General features: G+C 38.2%; 2 protein-coding genes across 3 annotated transcripts; one reads left to right on the top strand and one right to left on the bottom strand.

Moving 5' to 3' along the window:
- Positions 1-107: 107 nt before the first annotated feature.
- On the top strand, positions 108-4,575 carry ATP5F1E (ATP synthase F1 subunit epsilon). Its single transcript, XM_072414498.1, has 3 exons — positions 108-266; positions 1,355-1,477; positions 4,486-4,575. The coding sequence occupies exons 1-3, from the start codon at positions 235-237 to the stop codon at positions 4,487-4,489; spliced, it is 159 nt and encodes a 52-aa protein (XP_072270599.1). The 5' UTR covers positions 108-234; the 3' UTR covers positions 4,490-4,575.
- A 1,068-nt stretch (positions 4,576-5,643) lies between these two features.
- TUBB1 (tubulin beta 1 class VI) lies at positions 5,644-14,676 on the bottom strand. 2 transcript variants are annotated; one of them, XM_072414495.1, is made up of 4 exons: positions 14,541-14,676; positions 9,713-9,821; positions 9,255-9,365; positions 5,644-8,928 (listed from the first exon to the last, which is right to left on the bottom strand). In XM_072414495.1, exons 1-4 carry the CDS (start codon positions 14,595-14,597, stop codon positions 7,838-7,840), a joined length of 1,368 nt encoding a protein of 455 aa, XP_072270596.1. In that variant the 5' UTR covers positions 14,598-14,676; the 3' UTR covers positions 5,644-7,837. The 2 variants fall into 2 exon arrangements, with proteins under 2 accessions (XP_072270596.1, XP_072270597.1); XM_072414496.1 differs by lacking the exon at positions 14,541-14,676 and adding an exon at positions 10,275-10,460.
- Positions 14,677-14,888: the final 212 nt, after the last annotated feature.

The following is a 14,888-nucleotide window of genomic DNA, read 5'->3' on the forward strand; positions in this document are numbered from 1 at the left end:
TCAGACACCACCCTACACGCGGATGTGTCGTAATACCTCGATCATTGATTGGTGAAGAAACGCGCTACTGTGCTGGGATTGGCTACCATAGAGCTGTGCCGTGACAGGCTCGTTCTCGTTTGTCCTGTTTGCTGATTGGTTGCCCCTGGCTCGGGTTTCCATTTCCGCTGGATTTCTCCTCCTGACCTTCTGTCAGAGCAGCGCGGTGACTGTGTGTGAAGTCTCGGTGTAACCATGGTGGCCTACTGGAGACAAGCCGGGCTCAGGTGAGGAGAAGGGGTCACCGAGGGCTTGTCATAGTACAGGGAAGGCTTATTAGGCTTAAACTACTACTAGGCCGAGGTGTGAGGAGATAAAATCCTGTCAGCTCCGTGTCGTGTCACACAAGGCCTCAGATTTTTGTATTCTATTCATAAATATAATGTGTAAAATAAGACTTGTATACTGCTAACGCCAACCTGTCCCTATCATTCTGACCCAACCAGGTCTGACCTGAACCCCAGCTGCTGTCATGGCTTTGTAAAGGTTTGAAGTAATATTAATATACGGCAAGGTTATACTTCTCTCTGTGACCCCTTTGTAAAGGGTTTTGACCTCACGTCCTGTCCTTTACAAAATAAGGGCATCGGTTGTCACTAGGACAGGAAGTTGTAGGTAGAATTAACATGCCCTGAGAGCTTCTAATAAACAACATTTAATTGTAGCCAGAAAAGAAATCTTTTGAATGAGACCTGGGGTGACAACGCTCCTTCATAGATCTGATATAATGAATGAGTGTTGTTGTCACCCTATGGCTACATATGTGTGTGTGTGTATATGGATGCTGCCTTAATGTGATGACCCTTCTTCATAGATCCGATAAATTGAATGAGTGTTGTCACCCTACATCCATCTATATATATATATATATATATATATATATATATATATATGCTGCACTAGGGTGACAACGCTCATTCATATTACCAGATCTATTTATTCTTTTACATAAATGCTTGTCATTATCTAGGATATGCCCAATGTGTTATTATTAAAAAGCATTTATATTGCTCCAACATATAAAACAGCGCTGTACAATAAATAGGGGGTACAAATGACAGACAGGAGGAGGAGAGGACTCTGCTCAGAAGAGCTTATGGTACATTACCCTCATTGAGTGCCTCATTGCTGGCCAGTGGTGAGAATGTCACTTCAGATACCCAATGTTTTTTTAATCTGTAAGTCACCAGTTTATAATAAATGTACTGTACAGAATAAATACTAATGGTAGAAATTGTAGTTTACTAGTCTGCATTGTATAGAATACTTTGATAATAGCCCTTGGGCTGACCTTGCACTCCTTTCTCCCGTTTAGCTACATCCGCTACTCTCAGATCTGTGCCCAGGCAGTGAGGGCGGCTCTGAAACCCCAGTACAAGGCAGAAGCTGAAAAGGCAGCGACTGCCAATGTGAGGATTGTCAAACCGAAGAATGATAAGTAAGTTAAAGCAGTCGTTATTGTAAAGGATTGGCTTCAACATACACAAAGGCAATGATAATACAATCCGGTTATTAGGTGAATACAAACAATATATGGAAGCAGTGTGTTAGCACAGTGTGTATCGTGGGCCCTGTATTCCTGAACACCTACAGCTTATTTCCTTTTATCTCTGGAATTCTGTGACGGGTCATTCAGGTGTCACCAGGCACATTTCATAAAAGCTGAAGTAAACCCAAAATAAAAATCACTCTTGCCTTTAATTCTGCAGATCAGTGTATGCATCGGGATGTTTCTTCCATGGGGTCCCGCGTCGTCCCGGTATCCGGCTTCATGCCAGCGAAGGGGAGTTCAAGGCCCCGCCATCTTTTCCTCTCTTCTGGGTTCTTCTTTCTACGTTACCCAATCATACATTGTGCAAGCTCTAGATCGGGTGACGTAGATTGGGGAAAAAAAATTGCCAGTCTCATTTGTTATGTCACGGATATAATTTGTGACAGTTTATGCAAATATTGATGGGTTGAATTTGAAGTGTACAAAGAGGTATAACACAAAGACTTGAAAGATTATACTTTTTAATAATAAAGACAGATGGATAAAACAATGCAGTTAGAAAGAGTTACATATAACAAAAATACTTGAGCTGCGGAAGTGAGTTGCATTCATCCAAGTCTTCCAAATTATTGGTTTGGCAGATGATCAAAAAACATGTTGCATAGTTGGTGAATGGGAATTAAGGGGGTGGTGCTGCAAAGAAAAAAAAAACTAACAAACTATTTTTTACTTTATATAAAAGGTTTGTCTATGTAAAGTGAACATTCTGAGTTTAGGTATGCTTTAAAAACGGGGATCAGGACTTGTAGTCCAAAGGAAGTAGGTGGTAAGTCCTCAAACCTTTAACAGGTAACTAAAATGTCACCGCCAGTCCCTTTTAGCCAGGTGCATTTTGCATTAAGAACCTGTTTTTTATCTTTTTTTTTTTTTCTTTTTTTTTTGGGGTAGTGAAAAGTTGGGTCACAAACAGATGCAGTGGACAGTTACGGTATAATACAAACATGATGGAAATATGGAACATACTGAAGTGACGTGCATTAGAAACTTAGGACAAAGTATAAAGGGGGCGGCGGTATAAGGGTGACGGAGTTAAAGGGCTTCAAACCAATAGTAATCTAAGTGGTACACAATTTGGTGGACTAGGAAACTGCCCACCATGACAGTACTGCTGTCCAGCAAATAGATGAAATGTCAGATGCCAATAGTGTTAAATCTACCATTTTGTATTTATGATAAACACCAAGATGCTTCTGTTTACAATTTAGAGCCTTTGGTCCTGATTTAATAAATCTCCCCAAGGCTGGAGGGGATACACTTCATCAGTGAAGCTGGGTGATCCAGCAAACCTGAAACAGATCTGATCCAGGATTGAAAACATTTGCTAGCAAATGACTGGAAAAATCCACTCCAGGTGTGCTAGCTTCACTGATTAAAAGTGTATCCTCTCCAGCCTTGGAGAGCTTTAATAAATCAGGTCAATTAGGCTGATCCACTTTTAAATCAGAATTCTGAGGTTCTTCTAGTTGGAGTAGTGAGAACAGCAGTGAACATAAAAATAAATCTGGGTATTCTGTGCATTAAACTCTTTATTTAAAATGTAACTGGGGTTTGTCCTGCAAACAATATGTGAAAAATTACACGGTACATAAGTATTGGTTGTGTGTGGTCTGCACCTTTCTTCCCTCTTGTATATTGGTTCCGGAATAGTTGCTGCAGGGAACATGGATTGTGGAAGTGTTTGACACTTTTAGTAATATTTTAGCACATCTTAAAGATAACCTCACAATATCTCTCCTCACCACTGCCTGCACTTAAGTTCCATATATTCAACATATAAAAAATAAACTGTAATGTAAAGCCTTTGGCTTCCTATAAAGTCTCTGTTTTTGAAGCACATAGAATTCTGCAATTAAAATGGTTTAAATGCAACACTGATATAACTTGAGACTGGCCTTTCACCCCCTTAATTTTTTCTCTATTGCATTTGTTTTTTACATGTGTAAAGTTTTAAAGTAAAAACTCCTTGCTAAGATAGAAGCCTGTTTTTTTGTGCATATGTACCCTGTTTCCCCTATGATAAGGCACTGTCTTATATTTTTTGAAATGCCAAAATATGCCCTAGGTCTTATTTTCAGGGGGATGTCTTATTTTTCCCATGAAGAACTACAGTACACATTTATTGTTGAAAATCACTCATGATCACTCATGTGCCATTCATTGTCCCCTTCATTGTCCCCTTCTGTTCACTGACTCGCTGGGCATTATTTTAATTGTTTGAGCAAAAATCAATTGGGGGGTGGCTTATTTGATGGGTGCCTTATCATCAGGGAAACACGGTATATAAAATATATTAATGTCTGTCTTCATGTAATCCCAATGCCTATGCTGGCTTCTGTTGGTCTACACTTAATCTTTATTCATATTGTCCCATTACTGTGGGGTTTGCTTAAGGTTATACTTGCTGTAATTCTGTATTCAGTCAAATAAAAACATATGTATATGTAGAGGACTTATGTGAGTACCAGGCAGCCCAGCCACTGCTGGAATTTTTAATTCTTGTAATATAGTTCTTAAGCTATACAAACTGAATGTGCTAACATGAACACAAGGTGTATCTTTATGTAATTGCATCATAGCATGCATGTAAGCCATAACAGTCAGCGGAATGGCTGCCACTAAATCGCAAAATTACAAAGCTTGCAAGTAGAACAAGAAATGTAATAAGTATTTGCACATTTGCCTGGATATGTTATTGCCATATAGTAAAGAATGAGAGCCTGGAGTATAGCTGAAAGGAAAATTTTGGTAACCAATTAATTTCTTATTCCACCGTGCACTAGAAGAATGATATCTGGAATCAGTTTGATGGTTTTGTTTTTGAGACCTTTATGGTATTGCATTCATTCATTCGCTTTTCATTAACAGTGTTTCCTTTTTTTTTTTGTTTCTTGCAGATGATGACCACTAGCTCCTCTGATAGAATAATGGATTTCCCAGGGGTTGTTTCCTGTAAACGTCTACAGCTGTAAATGTGTTGGTATATTTTATTCACACTATGTGTTTATGGCTGCGTTGTATAAGACTAGATTTGTAGTTACAACTTTGTTTTTAGGTGAGTCCAAGAGTTAAATATTTTTTTTTCTACAGATAGGCTGTGGGAATGGCAATGCTGGCCATGCTGCAGAATAATATTGGTCGGCATTGTTCTTCTGCTGTCTGGTTACCATCAGCCATAGTAATGTCTGGCCCCTAAAGCTGCATAAACATGTGCAATTATTGATAGCTAAGGACTGCACGATGCATGAATGAGTGCTGTACATACAGCACCGTTCTGTATGGGGAGGGGGAGAACGTCGGAGCGGCACCCCGCTGCGTGCTCTCGCCCTTCCCTTGCATTGTTCCATGTCCGTGGATCGCCAGGACGGTCGTTCGGACGAGGGGCGCCGTACGCACGCCAGGTTCTTGTCCGATATTGGCCCTGAGCCGATTATCGGGCGAGAACCATTGGATGTGTGCATGTAGCGTTACTACATTTGTGGCACTACATTTCCTGTGTTCTATGCTAAACATTGAATATTTTATCACTAAGGAACAGAAGCATTTTCTTGCCACACTTTGTATGTGATGTCGCAAAAGGATGAATTACTAGGACAAAGCTTCCTGAATTTGACATTATTAATGATAATCCAAGGATCTAAAGTAGTTGATGGTCATGGTTACACCTTTGTTAGGTTACTTATATTTAGTCCTCTATTCCACAACAAAACATTATAAAGGAACCATAAAATTTGCATCTTGTTTCAAAGTGTGCTTTTTCCAAGTTTTTTTTAACAAATGGTTTTTTTAGCATGGGTCTGCCGGCTGTATATGTTTCTAGTCATATTTTTTACCTACATCATCCTCCTCTAATAAGGTAAGTCTTTTTGGCTTTATTTATGTAGGTGTTGTGTTGCTAAGGATGGTTTTATCTCACGCAAAGGTGTTCTGACCCAAAACAAGTATACATAACTATTGTCCTTTCTTACCAAATGAGGTCTTTGCATTGGTTAAAAGTCTTGTTTAGCATGACAGAAGGTTGTGTTTTTTTTTTTTTTTTACTCAAGAGACCTGCATCCATTTGATATAATATTTTATTTCATATGCAAAATATATTTAAATGCAACAAAACTTCCCCACGGCTTTGCCAGAAGACCACTGATCATAAGGCTTGCATCACATTTTTACTGTTCCTCTTTTTAGGTTCAGATATAAATACAGCTGACTACAAATTGAGTAAATCTAGCACACAATGAGGTTAACATCCTTTACGTATTACATTTTTGAAAGGTTTACGGTAACTTCCCTTTGTTGTTATTAGAGCAGTTTAGAATAGGAACAGTAGAAGCTAGTTGGCTGTTTTTTAATATTTATTTTTGTACACATTGAAGGTGCAGAGCTTGTCTTCCAGAAAATAAGGAACATGAGTCTTCTGGATTCATGTCTTCAAAACTTTGGATTGAGTTGCTCCAGAGTCTAATGTGTGCAGCCAAATGCACGGTTGCTTTTGTGTCGCCACTGTGTTCAGTTTGTGTATGAAAGTTTGTCATACTGTAATATCTCTCTGGAGAAACTCAATCTTGGGGTAATGATCTCTCAATTTAGAATGCTACACTGGTAGCAACCAATCTTCCAATTACTCATTTGGTCTGCATTCCAGTAACTACTAAAATGTAGGGCTGGTTTAAGTGACTACAATTTATTGGGGAGTAAGGAAAGTACTCCATGCCTGTAATCCACTCTGTTTAGATGTTCTCCCAGGGCTACTGTTCTGAAGCTGCTTTTGTAGTTATTCTTGCTTTGAACTTTATGAACACTTTAAAAACTTTATGGAGCCTAGACATTCGTTAACTTCTGGAGCAATGTGTGCTTTGATGCAAAAAGAAACAACTGCAGAGTTTGTCTTGGTCATTAAAATCAAGATTTCTTCTACAAGTCATGCAAACCGCCTCCATCCTGCACATAAGCGAGCAGGGAAGCCCCATTCGTATCTAGGAGGTGTCTGTATGTCGGATGTCCTTAACCCAGGGATTACCTTTACCCATTACAGCCCTGAGGCTTGCATGAACAACAGAATATAGCAATGACAGTTTCTATAATATACAACATAGACTGTTAATATTTTCTTCACCAGTCTGGACTATGAAAGGTAAAAGAATTATCTGGTTACAAGGAAAACGGTTGTTCTAAATTGTTTTTAGTTAATGTGGAATGATGAACTGGACAAAGCTTCTTTATTAAAAATTAAACAGGGGCATAAAAAGCCAGCTAGTTAGCAAATATAACTATAGGAAAAACAAGATTTAAGAAATAGGCAGAATTTTTCTATCTTGCTACATTCTTTTTACATAGATTATGTAATAAATAATCTATAGTATGGATACTATTTCACTAAGCATCTAAATTATAGAAATATATTCTTAAACTAAAAATAAAAAAACATCCTTTAAAGAGGTTTTTGTTTTTTTGTTTTTTTTACAGCCCAATTGAATAGAGCAACAATGGGGTTTTGGTTTGTAGATGGAAATTTTTCAACTGCTAGAAACATGCTCATCTTAGACTGTATGTGCTTCACTATGCCAGTCAGAGTGATGAGTTGTTTTGATAACAACCCACTACTTGGTCTGTTGAGAGGTGGAGTCCACACATGTCTGTGTGGATTCTATATAGTGGGTAATAAGTGAATTTTTCCACACAAGAGTTTTAGCCTGGCAATAAGCCTTTCAGGAGCACTCCATCAAATGCCTCAGGTGTGAAAGGTGTGTATCTGATAGAGTGTGGGTGTTCTGTGATGAAGAGAGCTGTATGCTTTCCTCTGAGGAGGCAAAGTGCCTTCTTTTACTTAATGGTTAAATTAAGTTGGGTGGGACCAAATTTTAGGAGGGTTTTGGCGGCACCTGTATTGTGACCCAACTTCTCTGTAACCAACCAAAATCAGCCAGATGGTTACTGAAAAGTGCCAGGTGGTGCACCCAGATATAAGGAAATGGGGAGAACACTGCATAGGTAACTTACTGATTCGTGTTTTTTTTTTTCTACAATCGCCCTATTGCTAGTATAATAAAGTCATGGCCATCATGGTAATAAGTGACTGCCAGTGTAGCTCTAGTATTAGTAAAGCTGAAAATAAAAGCATTAGAAGAGTGATCGACCATCAGATCTGCTCTCTTCAGTTTCAGTAATGCATTAGAAACATAAAACACAGAATGATTACTATGTACAAGAACTGTTCTTTTTGCTAAGGTGTTTATACATTCGTCCAGTTGTCTTCTACTCATAGACCCTTTCTATAGTCTCTGTCACCTGTACTACTTCTTCCACCTCCTCATCCTCAAAGTACTCCATATCTGCTGTGGCTTCTTGGTACTGTTGGTATTCAGCAATCAAATCATGGGTATTGCATTCTGCCTCGGTGAACTCCATTTCATCCATCCCTTCGCCTGTGTACCAGTGGAGGAAAGCTTTCCTGCGGTACATGGCTGAGAACTGCTCAGCGATGCGTTTGAAGATCTCTTGGATGGCTGTGTTGTTTCCAATGAAGGTTGAGGCCATTTTAAGGCCACGTGGTGGGATATCACAAACTGCAACCTTGACGTTGTTGGGGATCCACTCCACAAAATAGGCACTGTTTTTAGACTGCACAGCTAACATTTGTTCATCCACTTCCCTTGTTGACATGCGTCCACGAAAGATGCCAGCCACGGTTAAATAACGACCACGGTAAGGGTCGCAAGCAGTCATCATGGTTCTGGAATCAAACATTTGCTGGGTGAGCTCTGGCACTGTCAGAGCCCTGTATTGTTGGCTCCTGCGAGATGTCAGAGGGGCAAAGCCAGTCATGAAGAAATGAAGACGAGGAAAAGGCACCATGTTTACTGCTAGCTTTCTCAGATCAGCATTAAGCTGCCCAGGGAATCGTAGCGAAGTGGTCACCCCACTCATGGTCATAGACACCAAATGGTTAAGATCTCCATAGGTTGGGTTGTTCAGTTTCAGGGTACGGAAGCAGATGTCATACAAAGCTTCGTTATCTATGCAGAAGGTTTCATCTGTGTTTTCAATTAGTTGGTGAATGGACAAGATGGCGTTGTATGGTTCCACCACAGTGTCGGAAACCTTAGGTGACGGCATTATACTGAAGGTGTTCATTATCCTATCGGGATATTCCTCCCGAATCTTATTTATAAGAAGTGTGCCCATTCCGGATCCTGTTCCTCCACCAAGAGAGTGCACTAGCTGAAATCCCTGAAGACAATCACAACTTTCGCTCTCTGTTCTCACCACATCCATAACGGATTCTATCAGCTCTGCTCCTTCAGTGTAGTGGCCTTTAGCCCAGTTGTTGCCAGCTCCTGAATTGCCTGTTAAATTGAAACTAGATTAGAGATAATTCCCAAAAAAAACTGTTGGTCTGAATGGGCAACTTGGGAGGAGTGTCAATGGTAAGCCTTCTGAGGAACTTCTCTATACTGAAACTGCAGCTGTTCAGAAGTCTATAAAATTATGTATGCTTTTTCACCAGTTACTGTGGTCACCTGTTCAGTAATCAGAAACTTTATAATCCCATATCCGTATTTAATATTTTTGTTTTGTATTAAAGTTCTACCTTCCTCTAAAATGTCCCATAGCAGTAGACAGCCCAATGTTTGTTATCCCCCCCCCCCCAATAAAAATGACTGTAACCTACCATGAATAAAACTGTCTGGACGAAACAGAGGTCCAATGACGCTGGAGCGCAAGCTGTCCATTGTTCCGGGTTCCAAATCCACAAGCACACCTCGAGGTACGTACTTATGGGCTGCAAAAGCATAAACCATACTTAAAATTACATCCATAAGGAAATTGTATTTGAAAGGCAATATTACTTTTTAATTAGAATTTTCTTTTATGTTCTGTTTCCCCAAACCATCATGGTAATGTAACCTTAACTGGAAATGAACAGTTGGTTATGAGATTAAATGAGTAAATTGGGCAATGCTTACATTACATTTAAGAACTCTATCTTGATATCTGAAAAAATATTCTAATCCCTAACCACACCAATAAAACAATTTTTGTAAATATTAGCCTGAATAGAGAACTTTTATTTTGTTTACCTACCACCAGATCACATGAAAAATCTATGTTGAACTTGTGAAAACTTACAGTGAGCCTCATTGAAGTAGACATTGATCCGCTCCAGTTGCAGGTCAGATTCTCCTTTGTAATTTCCACCATTGTCAATACCGTGTTCATCAGTGATCACCTCCCAGAACTGGAAAGGAGACAAAAATACCAATTTATTCTTTAGTATTATAGATAGCAAGCATGGAAGACCATTACAGACAGATGAAAACCTTTCACATATTCTTACTATTCGGTTAACCCACTGCTACAATTAACTATTGATATTCAGCATGATGAATGTGGAGCACAGGTTGTTTTACTTGCCTTCCACCCTCCACAATATTAAGGGCTTTGGGTGATTACCTGCCTTTAACTAATTGGAGATGATTTATCTTCAGAGTGGAGGTTTTTTTACTTGGTGCATGTTCACTTTTTAAAGTAAGTTTAAAGTGTTAGTAAAAAAAAAAAAAAAAAAGCGTTCACTTCACTTTGAATTCTGTTTAGAAGGCAAATCAAAATTATGGAAATTTTGTGAAATTTTTTTTTGAAAGTGTATACCATTATTTGAGTTTAGTGAACAGTTGTTACTATTGTGACTTACAGTAACCAGGCGGGATAGTAAAGTGGTTTTCTTCCTCTGTCCTTTACGGGATAGAATTTCAATCACTTAACACTTCGTACAATATACTTCCATTCCCATTTTCAGGAAGAGGTTGTGGTTTTCTCACTGAGCTTAGCAAAAATTAAAAAATAATATTTTCAGACTCCTATCTGCTTTCCCATTCACATGACAAGCCCAAATTCTCCTTATCAGCCTTCCACACAGTGTTATGTAACCACAACCACACCCTCATCTCTCCTAAATCTTGTCTAATAGCAAAGTATTGTTACTGAAGAGGAGAAGCCCACACTATGACAAACACGCCTAAAATTAATTTAGTAATTCACTTTTTTTTATTTTAACCTTAAAGGTCTCTTGAACCTTTGAAAAAGGAAACAAAACTGGTAAAACGCACACACAAAACCATTATTCTTGTGCACTTTTTTTTTTTTTTTTTTTTTTTTTTTTTTTACAACATCAGATATTCAATGTTCAAAATATTGGTTAAGAAAAAAATGGAAAACAATTTTCTTGCATTCTTTCACATTTGACAGGTGGGTCACAAGACTGAAAGTGGCAGATAGGGAAATTCTACCCCAATCGAAGCACCCTGAACCCCTTTGGCAAGGTCCAGGGCACTAGTTTCAGCAGAAAAGGTATTTTACAGTAGTTACCTTCACTATAAAGCAAAGTACCGAATGGAGCCTAGCTATCCTATTTTTTAAATACTCATCATTTTGCCAAACCCAATTTTAGGTACAAAAACTGAAGAAAGAAAGGAGAGTCTGGGTTTTTCTGGCAAATAAACAAATATTGTGTGTATTATATTTCACATCATATAAGACTTTATATGATGTGAAATATAAGACTGTTTTATGCAAGTGAACAGAAATAGTGAGTCGGTCCCAAAAGTATGGGAATCCTGGGAATCGGGACCTTATTACTAGACATAGATAGTACAAGATAACGTTATAAGATAAGATAAGAGTACAAATAAAGTTAGACTGATTTTAATGTATCGTCTACTGACGCGTTTTGCCATTCGGCTTTCTTAGGGAATCTGCAAGGAACCTTATGTATTTTTAGATGGTGGGACGAATTCTTGGAGATTGCAAAATGATGATGTGAAAATATTTGAAAGGGTTTTCACAAAAAAGAGGTTTCACTTGGCAGAATATCTTTGCAGTCTCTGCAAGGATATTCTGCTTTAATACTTTTGGGCTATTCTAGTTTAATACTTTCGGAACTGACCTACTATTTCTGTTCACCTGCATATAATAAAAGTCAGTGTGTCTTATATGATGTGAAATATAATACACACAATATATGTTGTTTTTCCAGTAAACCCCAACTCTTCCTCATTAAAAATAAGCAAACAAGTGATGTGCAGAGGACGTTTATGAGTTGTTATTAATATTGCATTCTGTTCTTTTCTAAAACAGGGAGCCAACGAGAAATAGGAACATTTATGTCAGGTAATAATATAATAGAGTGATTTACACAGAACTTTATGAACTTGCAAGATATTCTTTTTCCAGAAATCAAACTCAATTTTTAGAACCAATATGCACTTTCATGATTTGAATTGCAAGTTCCTGGAACTTCTCTGGTACCCACCAGATAGGATGAAGTGGTAAATATACTTCATAAGGTCACATGACCACTCCCCCTTTTCTGGTATAGTTTTTTTGGTATATCCATGATAGACTTTGAGTATTGTTGGTGGCTCAGAAACTTGCTAATTTGTTTTCTTATACAGTTATATGAATGCACCAAATAATATTATTATTTTATAATTATTAAAACTCAAACTGGTATGTTAATGAAAATGCAATGGGTATCTGTGACTAGAATTTGAAAACTGTTTATGCCTATTTAAAAATGCTATATGCAATGGTAATTTCTAATTGTTTCTAATGTCTGCAGACCTTTTATAGCAGATACTGAGTGTATGTAGGCTGCAGAGCCCCCAAAGAATCATTAAACAGTAATGCAGTCTTAAGCTGGAGATTTTATCCAACCTTGTGCCTTCAATGCAATTACACTAGGCTTTTTTCATCAATGCTTCAAATAGCAATGCAGCAGGCAAAGCACAGAGTTTTCAAGCTGAAAACCCTCACTTTGCTTACTTGGCTCTATAGAGCTCACATGGGTGCACACAGGAGTGATGGTATTTTAGTACATCTGCAAATAAGCCATGGACTTTAAAGTATTTGGTAAATATTAACCAAACTTTAAAACCAGTTCCCCTTCCTCTCTTCATCCTCATAGATCACAGCAACATCTCTAAAGCCAGGATTATTCTGTTGTTTAATGAGTTAAAGCAATCCATGTTTTTTTTTTTTTTTTTACATTGTAAAGTTGGCAGGCTAGCAAGTTTCTCTTACTAGTGAGGGTAGATGAGCTGTTATTTTGGTACATCTGTTTTAATCTTTAAGATTACATTTTCCCATAGTGCCTTCAGCACCCCTGCTGTAACCTTTTTCTTAACTACTAGTTGGATAGTTTTCCTCTGTTTTGAATTTGATTTCTCCTCGAGCATTCATGCATGGTGCAGAATTGCTACACAAGCATCTGCACAGAAACTTGACACTGCCAGAAGACTTGGGCTAAGGCCAGACACTTAGAAAAGACGCAGGAAATTATAGATTATTAACTTTAGAAAATAATTATATGTTCTCAAAGTTTCCCAAGTATCCCGTGGTGTGCCATCTTATTGCCCCTCAGTTATGTGCAATATTTGCCTTGGCTTCTTTCAAGTTATCCACACTATCTTTTAATTTTTTTTTTTCAAATGACTAGAGAGCAAATCAGATTTATTTTAGAAATCATCTGTTGAAAAAATGACTTATTTTCTCAGTTGTCAATTTTCTCAAACTCTCCTCCTCAAAAGGACCCCCATAACAACCCTAAAAGTACAACCAGGGGTAGATGTAACAATAGCTGGGAGACTCTGCCCTTGATTACTTGCTACAGACATTTGTGCTGTAAAATGTAGATGTGTCATGCAGAATGTTTTGTAAATATTAAGTTTTGCTTAAAAAGTCCAAACATATTACACAGCTCACACAATAAATAAGGGTTGCAGATAACAAACCTGTATGCACGACAAAGTACAAAAACATAGGAGGGGTTATGGAGTGGTGACTAATTAGTGATGTGTATTCAAGTTTGAAAAGTGTTAACATGCATTAAAGTATCACTTGTAAGCAGGGCTACCATAAGCAAGACCATTATATTGTTGCCCCAACTACTGTCGCCATTGTGACTGATCCCTCGTCCCCATTCCTCTCCTATTCTCCCTATTGCACCTGTTAAAGACTAAATCTATTTTTCTTTCCACTGCAAATTCCTGCAACTTCCACCATCCTCGCATTCCTCTCATATCACATACTAACTTTCCAGTCACACATATTCACAACTTCGCCTGTTCTGGAAGAGCACCCTTTTTCTAATGTTAATATCTACCAAAAACACCATGCTATTACCGTGTAGCTTGGTTACATTGATGTGTCTCAAAAAATTGAGCAGCTTACCATTATAAAGTTTGTATTTAACTTTCTTTTCTTGTGTTGTCGCTCACATAGATTCTCTATGTATATCCACTTTGAGAAGAAGTACAAACTTGGTATCATTCAATCATTTGTCACTACACCTGAGATCCTGTGAAGTGGATCAATCAGATCTTCCCAGCCTTAAGAAAAGGTAACTGGGGGCCATAAAACCTTAAGGTGGGCAAGACCTTCAAATTTTTATTGACATTTTACATTCATGTTCTTTCATTTAAATATTAACGATTACTAGATAACTGGCATTGATTTGCATGGTACCAAGTCTGAGAACTTTCCACAAACAGTAGCAGTATGGGCTGGGTATATTGGAACTTTGCATAGAAATCAGTTCTCTATGGATTCTGCTTTAACTATTGCAAATGCATACACTGTCTGTCTAATGTTTGGGAGGTGCTAATGCTGGTTCTAGACTGTTTGGAGCTGGTAAATGTCCTGAATTTAAACACTGGTGAGCTAAGCAATACAATTGATTATACAATGTTTCCATAATTTACTGCTATCAGCTTATAATATCATTTCTTAATAGAACTGTTTTATAATATCCATTTTAGTAAACTTGCAACAAAGGAATTAGAATATACAGCCAACCCCAAGTCTGTAGTGTAAGTGGCTCAGGAGCAATACTTTAGCAGTAGTTTTTCTTAGAAATAAATAAACAAAATCAGATGTTTCTATTGCAATAGCTTCTAATTACCTTTGCGCCAATTTGGTTCCCGCATTGGCCTATTTGGAGGTGGACGATCTCACGCATGCTGCAGCAAAACTTGGTTGGGCTGATGACACTTGTGTTAGTTCAAAATGCCTGTGACTCTGCAAAATGGCGTGACGGTTTTTATAGTGGCGCTGACCTCATCATAGGCATTCTCTTATCTCTAAAGGTCTTCTGGGTACAGGGACTGAGCAAGGAGTTCTCTTGTAAGATAGCAAGGCTGCTCTGATGAAGGAAGAAGGAGAGGAAACATCCAGAGCACTGAGAGGGCTCAGATAAAGGGAACTACATATTGGACTATACAAAGTATAGGGACAACTTTCCTCCTTCCAC

Source organism: Pyxicephalus adspersus, chromosome 6, assembly GCF_032062135.1.
Source record: "Pyxicephalus adspersus chromosome 6, UCB_Pads_2.0, whole genome shotgun sequence".
Lineage (NCBI taxonomy): Eukaryota > Metazoa > Chordata > Amphibia > Anura > Pyxicephalidae > Pyxicephalus > Pyxicephalus adspersus.

Bases quoted from the DNA above. Each gene is read 5' to 3' on its own strand.
- ATP5F1E (XM_072414498.1), top strand. From the start codon at position 235: ATGGTGGCCTACTGGAGACAAGCCGGGCTCAG. The intron at 267-1,354 runs GTGAGGAGAAGG...TCTCCCGTTTAG, and splicing joins TGGAGACAAGCCGGGCTCAG to CTACATCCGCTACTCTCAGA.
- TUBB1 (XM_072414495.1), bottom strand. From the start codon at position 14,597: ATGCGTGAGATCGTCCACCTCCAAATAGGCCAATGCGGGAACCAAATT. The intron at 9,822-14,540 runs GTAATTAGAAGC...TCTCCTTTCCAG, and splicing joins GGAACCAAATTGGCGCAAAG to TTCTGGGAGGTGATCACTGA. The intron at 9,366-9,712 runs GTAAGTTTTCAC...ATGCTTTTGCAG, and splicing joins CTACTTCAATGAGGCTCACT to CCCATAAGTACGTACCTCGA.